General features: G+C 36.7%; 1 protein-coding gene and 1 long non-coding RNA gene across 2 annotated transcripts in view; one reads left to right on the top strand and one right to left on the bottom strand.

Annotated features, from left to right (window-relative positions):
* The window catches only part of chrna11 (cholinergic receptor, nicotinic, alpha 11), a 30,402-nt gene that overhangs the window by 14,306 nt on the left and 2,160 nt on the right, over positions 1-13,936 (bottom strand). Inside the window, exons 2-7 of the mRNA XM_016676116.1 lie at positions 11,440-11,579; positions 10,277-10,321; positions 8,489-8,598; positions 8,320-8,399; positions 4,649-4,816; positions 4,367-4,561 (exon numbers count right to left, since the gene is read on the bottom strand). Of these exons, the coding sequence (XP_016531602.1) occupies positions 4,367-4,561; positions 4,649-4,816; positions 8,320-8,399; positions 8,489-8,598; positions 10,277-10,321; positions 11,440-11,579 (738 nt within the window). The remainder of the gene's footprint in view (positions 1-4,366; positions 4,562-4,648; positions 4,817-8,319; positions 8,400-8,488; positions 8,599-10,276; positions 10,322-11,439; positions 11,580-13,936) is intronic.
* The window catches only part of LOC107837258 (uncharacterized), a 10,836-nt gene continuing 1,719 nt past the window's right edge, over positions 4,820-13,936 (top strand). Inside the window, exon 1 of the long non-coding RNA XR_001663274.1 lies at positions 4,820-7,455. This is a non-coding gene — a long non-coding RNA (uncharacterized LOC107837258). The remainder of the gene's footprint in view (positions 7,456-13,936) is intronic.

Below are 13,936 nucleotides of genomic sequence, written 5' to 3'. Positions count from 1 at the left end.
CTTTTCATCCTATTACAATCAGTCTCAGCAGTCCTTCGTTTCTTCCTTCGTCTGTCCTCCATCACCTTTTTCTAATTCTTCTCTCGACTCTTTGTTTTTTTTTTTTTGCCTTCTTCCCACACCCGCCGCCGCTGCTCTGTTTGTAGTTATCCGGTAATCCCTCTACTCTCTCATCTTCTCCCCCTCCCAGTTTGCCTCCTTTGTGCCTCATGATAATCTCCTCCTGTGCCTTCGCGCTGCGATATTTCACAATGTTTCACTTTAAAAGACGGCCTATTTTCAGAAGTTCAGTCTGAAGGGAGAGAAGTCAGAGATTTGATCTGTTTATAGGACGTTCCTCTTGGATGAAACAGATTGTTCTGGAGTTACACTGCTTCAGTTTCCTCTTTTGTCTGTCTTGGCTCGACATTTTGTATTTCTGGACCAGCACTGATTAAAACATCAAAGTATGAGATACAATTGGAGCAACAAAATACTGCGTAGAAGTTTTAACCAAGGGACTTATGACTCTTTGAAGGGAACTGAATCTTCAGGAACTGTTCACTTTAAAGAGTCAGTAAAAAGATAAGTGTTTGAACATTCAGAAGCCAATTTATTCCCAATACAGTTTTTGAAAGTCACAAAAATGTAAATTAATCTGTATTAGGTAAAATTAATATTTTTTCAAATATAACCACCAATTTAGAAGCATAATAAGGGAAGAAAACAAATCGACTGGAGCTGCTTTAGCAGAAACAAAAATCCTCGTCTGCACCATTAAATATAGAAAATATCCACCCATTGCTATCAATTGTATCAATAATCTTAAATGAAATGAAAATAACAACAGTTTTGATGTGTGTGCAGAACATTATAAGCTAAGTTGTAAAACACTAAGAGCAGCTCTCGCTAACTGAAACTCAAATTCTACCGTTCACGACAAAAGAATCGAAACGTTCGTGAACGACACATCGATATTTATAACCCGCACAAACACCAAAAGAACTAGAGAATTACAAGAAATACTAGTTAAGAAATATAGGTTGTTCAGTGCTTATTGCCATAAATAGTGAATAAAAGTCAACAACGTGGCAGCAAGAATGCATTTCTGCAGTTTGACATGTTGAAGACGATTCGCTGAAGGGACACAGATCGAACCTTGAAGCAGACAGGCTGTAGCAGCAGAGGACAACACAGCGTGTCCCTCCTGTCTGCTGAGACAAGGAGGCTACAGTTCACATCGTTTCTCCAACACTGGGCTGGAAAAGTGGTGCTAAGTCTCATGAGTCTCAACGTCCAAGAATCCTGGACAAATGAAAACATGGAACGCCCTTCCTTCGACTTAGACGTAAATGTAACCAATACTAGAGATTTTAAAAGAGCCTTGGTTAATTAAGAGTCATAATTGTACATTTATGAGTCAATATGCTATGTTGCTAGTGCTATATTAAATGTGCGGACCTGAGGAAGTGCAGGCATTGTCATGGCGATGGCTAATGGGAATCCAAATAAAGAAATAAAAATAAAAATGTCAGCTGAGACATTCAGAAAGTAGGGTGAGAAGTTGGTGAAAGCAACATGAGAACATTATACCACCTGCTGCTGGTATAATGATGTGAGAACAGCTACCTGGCTTACTTTGGGCTCCAGTTAATAACTGAGCATTATTTAAATTTCACAGCCTGCCTTAATATTTTCTACAACAATTTATTGGATTAATCGACTACTGAAATAATTGTCAACTAATTTAGTAATTGATTAATCGTTAACTTTAGTATACAGACTCAAAAATATGCCATTTTCTGAAAGGACAGCACCCTTAGAGTAGATATTAAGTCAAAACTGTGCAAAGAATATTTCCATTAAATAAAAAAAAAACTTCCTAGAACTCGTGGCAAAGTTTTAACCTGGTTTAAACATTTGTAAAAAAAAAATCTCCTATTAAGCACTGTCTGCAAGCAACTTATTAGTCGATGAATTGAGAAACGAGTCAAGAGATCAGCCCTACACTGTACTGACGTTAAGTGAAAAAGAAAAGGCGGAGCTTTTTTCTTAGAAGTAACTTTTAGCTGCATCCTTTCCAACAAACCACAAAACATTCACAAAATAAATTCTCTTTTATTGCATTTTAGGCAATAAAATGTTTCTTTTCTCATTAAAGCAAAAAAAAAAATTAACTCTTTATGAATGTTTATGACTGTTATTTGGTGAATAATGACACTTTTAATGCAAAGTTACACTAAAACTTTCATTAAAAGTCCATTTAAACTGTAAACTTGGTATTAACATTACCAAATGACACTTTATGACAACAGTCATAACCACTTATGGTAGCATCATCTCAGTCTTATCCACAGCCCTTCAAATAAAGTATTATCTTTCTCTCTTAATGTATTTTTCCACTCTAAATTTCAGAATTTGTAGATGTAGTTTTATGTTTTAAATGCCCTTCATTCTAAATAAAAACTTATCCAGAAATTGGGCTTTGCTAAATACAGATGGGGGGGAGAAAACCCTAATAAAAATACATAAAACAGAGAATTAATTCGGAAACATAAGCATAACAGTTGCTTCCTATACCAGGAGTCGGTTTTGGATTTGCAAATTTGCCAACATAAAATGGTGGAGTCATAAAAGCAGCAACAACAAAAAAAGAAAGAGAACTGAACAATTTTCTAAAGTAGTTCCCTGAAATAAACATCTTTGACAGCAGCACAGCAGCTCCAAGTGGAAAAACAACAACTATATAACTATCTGGATTCTTCACAAACTCATGAAATAAACGTTGGGTAAATCAGAAGATTTCTGACGTCATGACCCGAGGGAAAAAGGTTGCATTCAAAAACACTAAAACTTTATCCAAGTCAGAGATCTGGAGATACTTTTCCTGCTGCAGAATTGAGTCATAAAAAATTAGTTTCACCAAAACTTCTCTTTATCTTTTGCGGTGCTGATTATTTTTGATGACCTCGAGATTTTATTCACAAAAACATCCAGCTGCTTTTGTGGAATAAATGATGCAGGTATTCTGCTGCAAACACTTCACATTAATAACAGATAGTTTTTGATCTCACTCATTTTTAAAAAAATCTTTTTATTTTTTGTGGCCAAGGTTTTCTGTTTTGTTTTGAAGATGTTAATTTAATAATCAACTTGCGCAAAGAGACAAGGCTGACAGGATGCGGCAATCTAATCAGAACGAGTCTCGGCACGTCAGATAAAATCAAAACTTTTGCTTGTGTTGTGCTTATTACAAACAACTCGCACAGCTGTCTTTAACCAGATATGGCAGCAAAATGTCTGGGAAAAAAATAGAAAAAAAAACATATTTTCACGCCTGCTGGTCGTTCTGACTCGTCACTGGATTAATTTTCTGATAACTTTAAAAACGGCGTAATAGGAATAAACAAAAATTACATAAAATATTCTAACATGTCTTGGTCAACTTGACATCTTAAACTCCAAAATAGCCAAACATTTTACAAGACAACTCTGGCTTTAACAAAAACAGACTTTTTGCAGGAATAATAAACGGGCTTCTCTTCATGGGAAGCCAACGTAACCCGTCTTAAAGCTATTACTCAAATCTAACGATCTTCTAATTCTCTTAATGATTCTCTTAGCAGCTTCATTCCTCCCGGTGGAGCTGTCCGGGAATAATGGGTTATTATGAAATAATTTATTTAAAAACATGTACATGAAGTGAATCAAACGTCTGAACACAAATATAATTGTGCTAAATTCTAGCCGTGGCACTGAAATGCAAAGATAGTTATGACAAAGCTGTCTTAATCAGTTAAAATCAAAACCTGCTGGTATGGCATTCATTTAAAGAAAAGGTTACTCTACAATCCTTCTGCAAATAAAATTGTCTATCAAGCTGCTTTAGTTCTTTTAACCAAAATGTTTGATTTTTGAGCTACAATAAGGTTTAAACAAGCGAGTTTCTTCATTTTTTCCCCCTCAAAACAAGAAGAAAATCAGTAATTGGTACTGGCTAGTAAAAGCCTGATGAATTAACCTCTCACTTAAACCTTTGTCAAGATAAATTATTAAAAAGTGAAAATAAAAGGATTGCTGCAACGTCAAGGCCCCTTTTATCCAAATGGGTAAAGACCTGGTTTGTACCTCATTAAACTCTAATTGCAGGAATGATGGGTTATTATTAAATAATTTATTTAAAACCATGTACATGAAGTGAATCAAATGTCTGAACTCAGACATAATTGTGCTACATTCAGCCGTGATGCTACAATGTGCTTTTTTTTTTTGTTACTTTGTGTTAGACTTTGATGTGTCGCCTCTGTTTGCACCTTCCTGAAGTGAACGTTTCGCAGTCAGAGTAAAACCAAGCAGCTTCACCGTCCGCCCGCTCTGAGCCACTCACCCAGTGAAATCTTCTCTCCAGAGTCGGCCGGCAGCACGAAGATCAGCAGGGTCATGGAGGAAAGCAGCACGCACGGGATGAGCAGGTTCAGGGCGTAGTAGAGCGTCCGCCTGCGGATCGTGATCACGAACGTCACGTCTGGGTACGGCTCCTTGCAGCAGTCGTAGAAAACCTCATTTCTGGTTCCAGGAACACCTAAAGGAATTCAATCAGAGAAACTTACTCCGATTATTCAGGAGTAAAGGGGTCTTTTTTCGGATGTTTTTTTTTTTCTCTTCTTACCAATTAAGTCCCACTCTCCGTTGGGCATGTATCCTGAGATGTCAGCATCGGTCATCTGGAGGTCCAGCAGCCAGCCGTCGTATGTCCAGGAGCCAAACTTTAACTCGCATTTCTGGATGTCGAATGGGAACCAGCGGACGTCCACGTTGCACGTGCTCATAAAGATTCCTGCAGAGACAGGCGAAGACGCGTTTGAGGATCAGACGAGCTCTGCAGCCCGGCCAACAGTAGGAGTCCAATGAGTATACAGCTTGAAACTTAGGAAGAAGCCTGAAGAAAAGAATGCTGACTAGATAGCAAACTGCCTCCCATCAAAGGCACGTCTGTGTCTTTTCTCTGCTTGTCAGATTCTCTCTTCTCCGCTCTGCCGGCACACAGCTGTTAGCTGAGCATCAACAGAATGCAAACATTCACAGCACCGCTGAAAAAATTAGATTACAGTCCCTGCCCTAATGAGATTGCCCCCTTTTATCATGCAAAATAAATGTCCTCACACGTATGCATCAGCACGGCGCTCTGCCCAGGGTGTTATCCCTGGGAATCACAATGATCCACACAGCGGTTTTCTGGCAGACTGAAGCTCTTAATGTACTTAAAGGACAAAATTAATCAGGCCTGTTAAGACATTCTCACACACGCACACACACACACACACACACACACACACACAAACAAAATGTCATGGAAGCCTTGCAGCTCACAGAGAAGTTCATTGTGAGCCTGTCGACATGCAAATAAGCTCTAAGAAGAAGTTAGCAGGCTGACTTCCAGTTTGAGAGGATGCAGAGGTTAATCTCTCATTTATAGTGTGAAATTATTTTCATGCACTTTTTGCTCTGGAAAAATGAGTTCTTGCACTTGCTTTATGGGGGTGAAATTGTTTTTAGTAATCACATTATTGGGAACCAGAAGGAAAAAAAAAAGATAAGAAATTGTTACTATTCAATTTCCCTGCAAGTATTAGAAGACGTAGTAGTGGTAGGTATTGTTGTATTTCCATCATGCAAGCTGCCATTCTGTAAAAACAGAAAAACTTTTAACATTTTTTTAAATTACTTTGTGAAATCACAAGAAACCACTCAATGTTCAGAACACAAATGTTGAATTTGTTCATATAATTCTTTGTTTTTAATGACCTTGTTGGTGTTAGATCTGATTAAAACGACTTCTACAAACTTGGGAAATGTTTTTTATAACATGTCATGGTTATTTACAGTAACTTTAAATGGATGAAATGGATTAAACTCTATAAGTGAATCTGTTTGGTGCCGATTCCAAAGAATGAAGCTTTCAGCAACAAGGATCATTGTACACAACTAAGCATCCAGTGTAATTATTTTCTGATTACACTGATCAGTAAATTATCCATCTTATGCAATCAAAGCTTCAATCTTACACTTGTTTTATCAGGACGCAATCACATATTAGCCATATGAACCTAAAACAAAGCCCAAACAAGACACAAAAGCAACTGGTCTCTTCAGTTTTCTGCTTCTCCTTCAGCTCTGTTTTTTCTTCAACCTCTCTCAAAAATTTCTCAAGGCTCCGGGGATTTTCTTTTGTCACTGTCACGGAGAAAAGGCGGCTCTAAAAATACAGCAGAAATCACTTGCATTGGAGGCATTACATGGCCTTGAAATAAGCCTCACTGTAAATGCGACACAGTGGAGATAAGAGTTGAAACTTGCTGCACCTGTTGTCTGAAATGTCATTAATCAGAGCAAAGCAGTCACAAGCTGGCGTGCAGGGAAAATCTGATTATCTGCTTATGTTTTGTTTTAGGAACGCACCAACATCATTACTGGCAGCCTGGTATGTGGCAAAAACCTTAAAATATTTAGAAAAATATAATGAATAAATCTAGTCATTAGGGGGAAAAAATCTCTAACTTATAGGGAATGACTATTTCTACTTAAAGTCTTGGTACTTTTCAGCAAACTCCACAGTTTACAAGGTGGAAGGATAGAAAAGCTCTGCATGTAGATAGCATCTAAAAAAGACTAATACCTAAGACATACTTCATGCTTTGAAGTAGTGCTCAAATAGTGAGCTTTGAAGATTTCTTTTTTTAATTTTTTATGTCTTAACATCCACCTCACAGCGCGTGGGAGCAAGATAAATATGAGCCCTCGTCCAGCCTGATAGCCAGTGGCTACAAGAAGCAGACCTTGTGTCACGTTTTTTATAAGACAAAGAAAACAGAAAGTCATAGAAACTCAAAATAACTTAAAAAACTAAATAAAAAACACATACGATAGTAATTTTCCACTAGTGATTTCACTAAAGCAACATGGTTTGTTTTCCTCCACTGAACAAATTCCCTATAATGTAATATGAGATAATGCTACTGCAATAAAAGATTAATTTATTTTTATAAGTTTTATCCACATTTATAAGCTATTTAACTAGATTTGGCATACCTGTAGCATTTTTTTACTGTCAATAAGACCCTCAGTAGCAGCTCCAAGCAAATTTACATCGTTGGTCAGGCCATCAAAAACCTCTCCACTTACTTTTCCACACCTGAGTTTTTTCTTTAAACACCCCCTTGACTGAATCTGAACTAAACCTCAGCAAAGAGCAGACATACATAGGCTCAGCAGCAATGATTCAATAAATCTGGTCCATGAGCTGAATGCTGTCCATGACTTTTACTGTAGTGGGTAATTGAAGCTCTAACTCCCAGCTGCACAATGGGATTCACTCTAAGGCTCTTTTAATCTGGGAGGGCCTGAGAAAATACAAAGCAAAAACCCATGAAACCCTGAGGGAGTCGTCACCGTCACAGGAGTGCAGGAGTGTCTGTCGTAAGTTTTAGAAATGAGGAGAAGGAAGTGAGCGCTGTAGGCAGTTTATACTCACAAATGTTGTTTTTCTATCAATGAAATATTCATGTCAAATGTATAAACAAGAGGGCATGCAGAGAGTACAGAATGAGCTGCTGCACCTCCGGGAAATGAGGTATCAGACAGGCATGATGAAAAAGGGGGACTTAAACAATTTTAGTTATATATAGAACAGAAAATCGGAAAAGTATTTATAGGACTTCACCTTTTCCACATTTTCTCACGTTGTTACCACGAACATCAATGTATTTATTCATGACAGACCACCGCAAAGCAGTGTATAATTGTGAAGTAGAAGGAAAAATAATACAGCTTTTTTTTTTTTTTTTTTTAAAGGTTATAGTAACATACAGTGGGCCCACAAGAGTCAACAAAATGCAAAAACCGCAATAAAACAACACAGCAAAAGTCACAACAGCAAAAGCCACAACAGAAGCTATGCTAAAACGGAAGTTATGCTAACATGCTTATCATAGCTTCCGTTTCAGCCTAAATTCTGTTTTAGCAAAAAACTCACTTTTAGCATAAATTCGGCTTTGGCACAAATCTTGTTATAGCATAAATCACGTTTTAGCATAAGTTTATTTTCGGCACAACTTCCACTTTAGCAAAAATTATATTTTAGCAAAAAACGGCTTCAGTATAACTTCCGGTTTAGCACAAATTCGGCAGCATAACTTCCGCTTTAGCATAAATTACATTTTAACATAATTTCGGCCTTAGCATAGCTAAGACCTTTCTGTTTTGGCTTTTGTTTTTGCGTTGTAGCTTTTGTAATTAATAATTTTAGGAAAAAGAATAATGAATGCAGAACGATAATCCAACCTGGAGGGAGATACTTTGCAAAGCCGCTGGAGTTTACCAGAATGTTGGTCTTAAAGGTGGAGTCGAAGTCATCATCTGCACTGAGGGAGGAGGACAGGGGAGACAAGTGTCACCACCTACTGGTGTGCATCACTGTGTCGGAGGTGTTTACTGTGTTCAGGTGTGTTACCTGTTGTAGAGCAGAATATCTGGAGTCCAGATCTGATCTGTGGTGAAGCGAAGGTTTTTCACGCCAGGGTGGTCGCTCTGGTTCCACTGCAGGTAGTGGTCGTACCAACTCTTTAGACCAACACAGACAGATAAGATGATGTGGCCCAGCAGATTTACAGGAAAGACACTTTATCTTCAGTTCCAGATGAACAGAAATAGATTAATGCCAAAGTACTCTCCCCCACCAGGAAGGAAAGTGTTGCAGGCACTTTTAAAAAGTTGACAGCATGCAATAGCAGAGTCACTTCAAATATTTGCAAAGACTGGCACATAAAGTCTTCAGAGCATACAAACTCAACAAATAGGAAACATCTCTGCATCACTTATGGTTAAATAGCATGTTTTAGTTCAAATATATTAATTGCTGAAGTTAATTTTCACCAGGAGACTCTTACAGTCATGATAAAAAACAATGTACACTCTTTATTAATTAATTAAAGTTATTATTGTTATAAAATAATATGGTCTGTATCAGGATATAAAATAAAATAAAAAAAACTTCTAATTTAATATACGTGATAAACTGATCACTAGAAGGTGTGATCACCTCTGATGATTGCAATTTTTTGCTGTAAAAGGTGCATTTTTCCAATATCCTCACAACAAATTTTGCTGCATTAGATCAACATTTAAAGAGTTAAATTTCACACTGTACATAAATCTATTTGGTCCTTGTCAGAATTGGTGTTAATTTAACTTTATCTGCGCCACATTCTACTCTATCTGTTGTTCCATCAGCTCTGAAGAAGTCGATAAACTTTGACATTGTATATTTAATGCTGAATTTTAAGAATCTGAAATGATCCTTAAAAAATCAACTGTCCAATTAATGTCAAGTATTTCTCAAGAAAAACCTCTCACAAGGTAAAAACATAAAAAGAAAGTTTCAAATCTTCCCAGGAGGGAATCTCCCAGCAAATTCACAAGGTCAAGTTGGTGCAATACCCCCTAAACGTTACATTTCTAAGTATTCAGGCCACAGTAAGCTTATGAAATATTAAAGTTCTTGGTATTTTTATTTGAAAACAAAAATCCTGAAGTTGTCTGAATGGTAGAGGGTTGATGATTTGAAGTTATTTTGCAGCCAGAAGACTTAAGCACATTGAGTTGACTATGAATTCCTGTGTGTGACAAAGTTTTCTTTCAAATGTAATTCTATTCGTCAAACAGCTGAAGCTTAGCTTGGCAAATCTAGAACAAAATGGCTGAACAAGAAAAGAGCAGCGGCGTTGGAATGGGCCAGAAAAAGCTAGTGGATCCTTAAGAGAACTGTGCAGAAACCAATATTTGCAAACCTACACAAACTGAAGCAACACCATGAAGAATAGTGGATAATAATCCCTCCACAATCATGTGAGAGAGACAGAAAAACAGTTTTTTGAAGGCGTTCTCTTGTCTTCCAGACAGCTTTTCTTAGTAAGACTTGAGTGTTTTAATGATTTCAGAATCCATAAAATACCAGATTCCTTTTTTTTTTTTGTCCAAACTTTGAAAGGAGTAAAACCTTTTTACTATGAACGCATTTGCTGAGTTTAATTAAGATGATGCCTTTTATTTTCTTTTGGACAAGCAATCATTTAACTCTACTGGCATTTCTAAAGAGAGGCCCATTTTTCTTAGCTCTAAATTTAGAGATACTGGGTTACAGAGAGTCTTGTGACCTTAATTTGGTGCTACAGGTTATATAAAGTGGTTCATAAAACATACACACACAGAACACCAGGAAAGTCAAACACCTGGTCCTTACCATCTGAAGCCACATGTTGGAGGTTAACACCTGGTTCTTCTCATCCTGAAACAGATTTGAACATATTTGAGTAGTTTCTTTAAAAACAAAATTTAAAAAGTAATCTTGAAGCCAGATCAATTTAAAATATAGCAACAACAACAACAAAAAAGTTAAGGCTGCAGTTTCAGGCTTTCTGATTTATCTGATGGTTGTAACTACATCATGAAGAATTAAGAAAATATGTTAGCCTAATTAACAAATTGTGTTTGTGTATATAACTATTTTCTGTTCTTTAATCAGTTACGGGGCGTGATAGTGATGCCTGGAAAATCAAGTCATAGAAAATCAAGAAGGAAGTAAAAGTTGAACTGCGGTTATCTGGACAAGAGGAAATAAAAATCAAAGAACCCATTGATGTTTCAGCACTGAAAATATTAAGGATATTCCTTAACTGATGAAAAGGGGGGCGGGGGAAGCATTTGTATTGTTTTGTTGATGATATACTGTCAAATATTTCTCAGTGTAACCAGGAGTCCAATAATCTGTGATCAAGCTGGCTGAAAAAACAGCCAAACCTTCGTCCTTGTTCAAATACAGAAATTTATCACACAGTCAGGACTTTATGTTTTTTAAGGAGTTCTGTAGGACTTAAACTTTCACAACACAGAAAGCTGAATGTCATCTGCATAGCGGTGATTAGGGATTTCATGTAATAAACGGGAAGCAAAACAGCAAAAATGAAATGGAGCAGAGAGCAGAACCTTGTGGAGTATTGAAGATTATTTAAAGATGATTTTAAGGTTGACTTAGCTACAGAAATACTTAATAAACCAAATCATAGCTGTAACAGATATGACCGGCCAACATTTTAGTGTCCAGAGTAAGATGGCTGTGGATCTGAGCATCTCTGCGCGAATAATTAGAGACTCTGAGGAGAACCAGCTCAGTAAACTGAGCTTGACGAATCCAAAGATGTCTTTTTTAAAAGGGCAAATTGCATTTTTAATGATGCTGGGACCTGGCCTGAGGTCAGCAAAGAGTCAATTACTGATGATCCAATGATATAAAACACTGCTTTCAACAGCAGAGAGGGATTAAGCTCAAAAGCACATGATGTTGGATTAATATGGCCTGACAGTTCAGAGATTGGCAGCATAAATAGACAGTTCGTATCCACATACCACGTCCATGATCTGTATCAAACTGAGGGTGAAGAAGACAGTCAGAGGATGGGAGTCATTCCCCACTGGCCGCTCCATCCGGTTGTAGTCCTTCAGGAGGTTTTTCAGCAGGTTCCTCTGGTGAGGCCCCTGCAAAGACACTAAATAAAACAACAAAACAAGACTTACAGCAGGCAAAAATGATCACATGTGATCAAGCCTGATGAAATCACAAAGGTTATTCCAGCCCCGAAGGAAATCCTTAACCAGTGAAATGGGTTTGGGGTTACATCACTGCTGCAGGCAAAAGCCATCAGTGTCAGATCGGAACATTTAATTAAGAGAAAATGAATATTTTTACATATAAAATCAAATTTAGGGAAATGTGACTTAAATGAAAAGTTAATGGGGTGAAACAAGTTGTGTAATTGCAAAATTAGGTCATTATTATGTCACTTTCAGGCACACTTGTATTTACTTTTGTTGTCTCCTAATGAGACATGGTGTAAAGGTCTTGCTCTTCACTCAGAATAATCATTCAACAATTATAACAGATTAATATAATCCCGTGGGAAATTAAAGAGAGAATTAAAAAAAAAGACACTCAGACAATCCTCAGTGAACCAATTAAAAATACTAACAAACTATTTCAGGGAAAAAGTATCTTAAACTAGTGTGTAATTAGGTTGGTTTCAAAGGTATGGAGGTCAAATGCAAATGAGACGAGTAATTAAATATGTAAAGATTATTTTGCATAACTTCTAGTAAGCTTTTTCCACATTCAGTAAACCCTCCATACAGTTTTCTGTCTCATTCAGGGTTATAGAGATCCTGATGTTTTGAAATATTGGATATTATGAAGCAGTAGTAGAATCACATGAGTAGTTTTTATGAGATGCTCCTCAAGTTTTAGTGGGACAAATGTTTCTTAGAGCCATAAAATCAAAAATCTGGAAATGATGAGCCATACATCATACATAATTGGACTTTTCAAAGTAGGTAACTCTCTCTAGAGGGAACTCTGACAACAAAAAACTTATAAAAACAAAGAAAGTTTGGACGAGATATTGTTATATACAAGAAAAAACAACCATAATACACCAAATTAATAATGTGCTGCTTAGAGTTTATCAGTTAAGGAAAGACTTTATTCTTCTGTGCTTTTACTTTTAGTTGTTCTCTGTCAACACCAAATTTCTCCTAATGTCACCAGTTCGCGTTAGATCAGTAAAGTTACATAAACACTCCCAGGTAAAACCCAGACAGATGGCTTGGAGAAAGATGAAACTTGCACAGTCAGAAAGAAAGCTATTGTGGTGATCCAGCTGTTGGGAGGAAAACAGGGAAATTAATCCAAGTAACAATTCTGCTCAGAATTGGAGCAGAAATTATGTAAATTTGAATCAGTCTCCCCTGGGGTGAAGTACAAGCTGAATTTGTAACAGAACTCTTTTAAATCCACCCAGAGGGTGGCGGTTTGCTAAGTCTCCAATTAACTGCACTCAGTTCTTTTGACTAGAAGAATCACTATTAAAAACTTAACTTTAGAAACTCAGACCAGAGCTGCAGACAGTTTCTAGAAATGATCACTTATGACATGGACAGGTTTGTTTTGGAGGTTTTTTTCTACCGATATTTTTTAGTGTACACAGGAAAAATGTGTTCAAGATAAAACTTTTTACCCAACATGTCCTGTTCAAATTATAACCCTTTTAATTAGCTGAGTTTAAAGCACCATTTTTACACATAAAGTCAACTCAGTGCATTTCTTCCTGTTATTTAAAGACGACCTCAGGCGTCGAAGTGCAGCACAAGATAGAAAAGCATCTACATATAATGAGGAACGAAGTAAAAATGCAAAGAATCTGCAAAAAGAGTCAACAAAATTATTTTTAGGACTGATATGAAATCATAGAAATTCTGGGTCCAACATAAAAACAAATAAATACCATGGTAACCAAAAGCAAATGTTTGTTTTAGCCTCTGTCTAATAGCATCAGTTGTAGACCTTCAGTATTCTGGTGACAAGTATATTAATACAAGGTGGTGCCGTGTTGGTGGAGCAAAGGAACAGCATTTTATTTTAAACTGGATCCTGAAATGGATGCCAGAAAAGAAAACCAGTAAGAAGTGACTGAGATAAAAAATTTCAAAGTGACAACTAAGCAGCAGCTACATAAAAAGAGAAAATGAGCCAAGTGAGAGGTAAAGTATGGAGTCAAACTTTAGAAAAATTAAGACTTTCCAAAACACTAAAAAGCCCAAATTTAAAGATGGAGTCTAATAAGATTATGAGTTTTGAAACAATTTTACAGGCTTTATGGTTTGACTAAATTAATTCTGATTTCTTTTCAGTCATGTAAAAAATCCTCTCTATATTTTCCTTCAGTTTTGCTTCAAACGATCCAGAATTTCTAAAATATCTTTTCAACTGGTTCTTAAAAGAAATTCAGAATGTGTAAGAAAAGTTGAACGTACAAATATCGGATGGATGGATGGATGGATGGATGGATGGATG

This window comes from Poecilia formosa, unplaced genomic scaffold (assembly GCF_000485575.1).
Source record: "Poecilia formosa unplaced genomic scaffold, Poecilia_formosa-5.1.2 Scaffold127, whole genome shotgun sequence".
Classification (NCBI taxonomy): domain Eukaryota; kingdom Metazoa; phylum Chordata; class Actinopteri; order Cyprinodontiformes; family Poeciliidae; genus Poecilia; species Poecilia formosa.
Note: the sequence above shows the minus strand (reverse complement) of the source record. Positions and strands in the feature narration are given on the sequence as shown.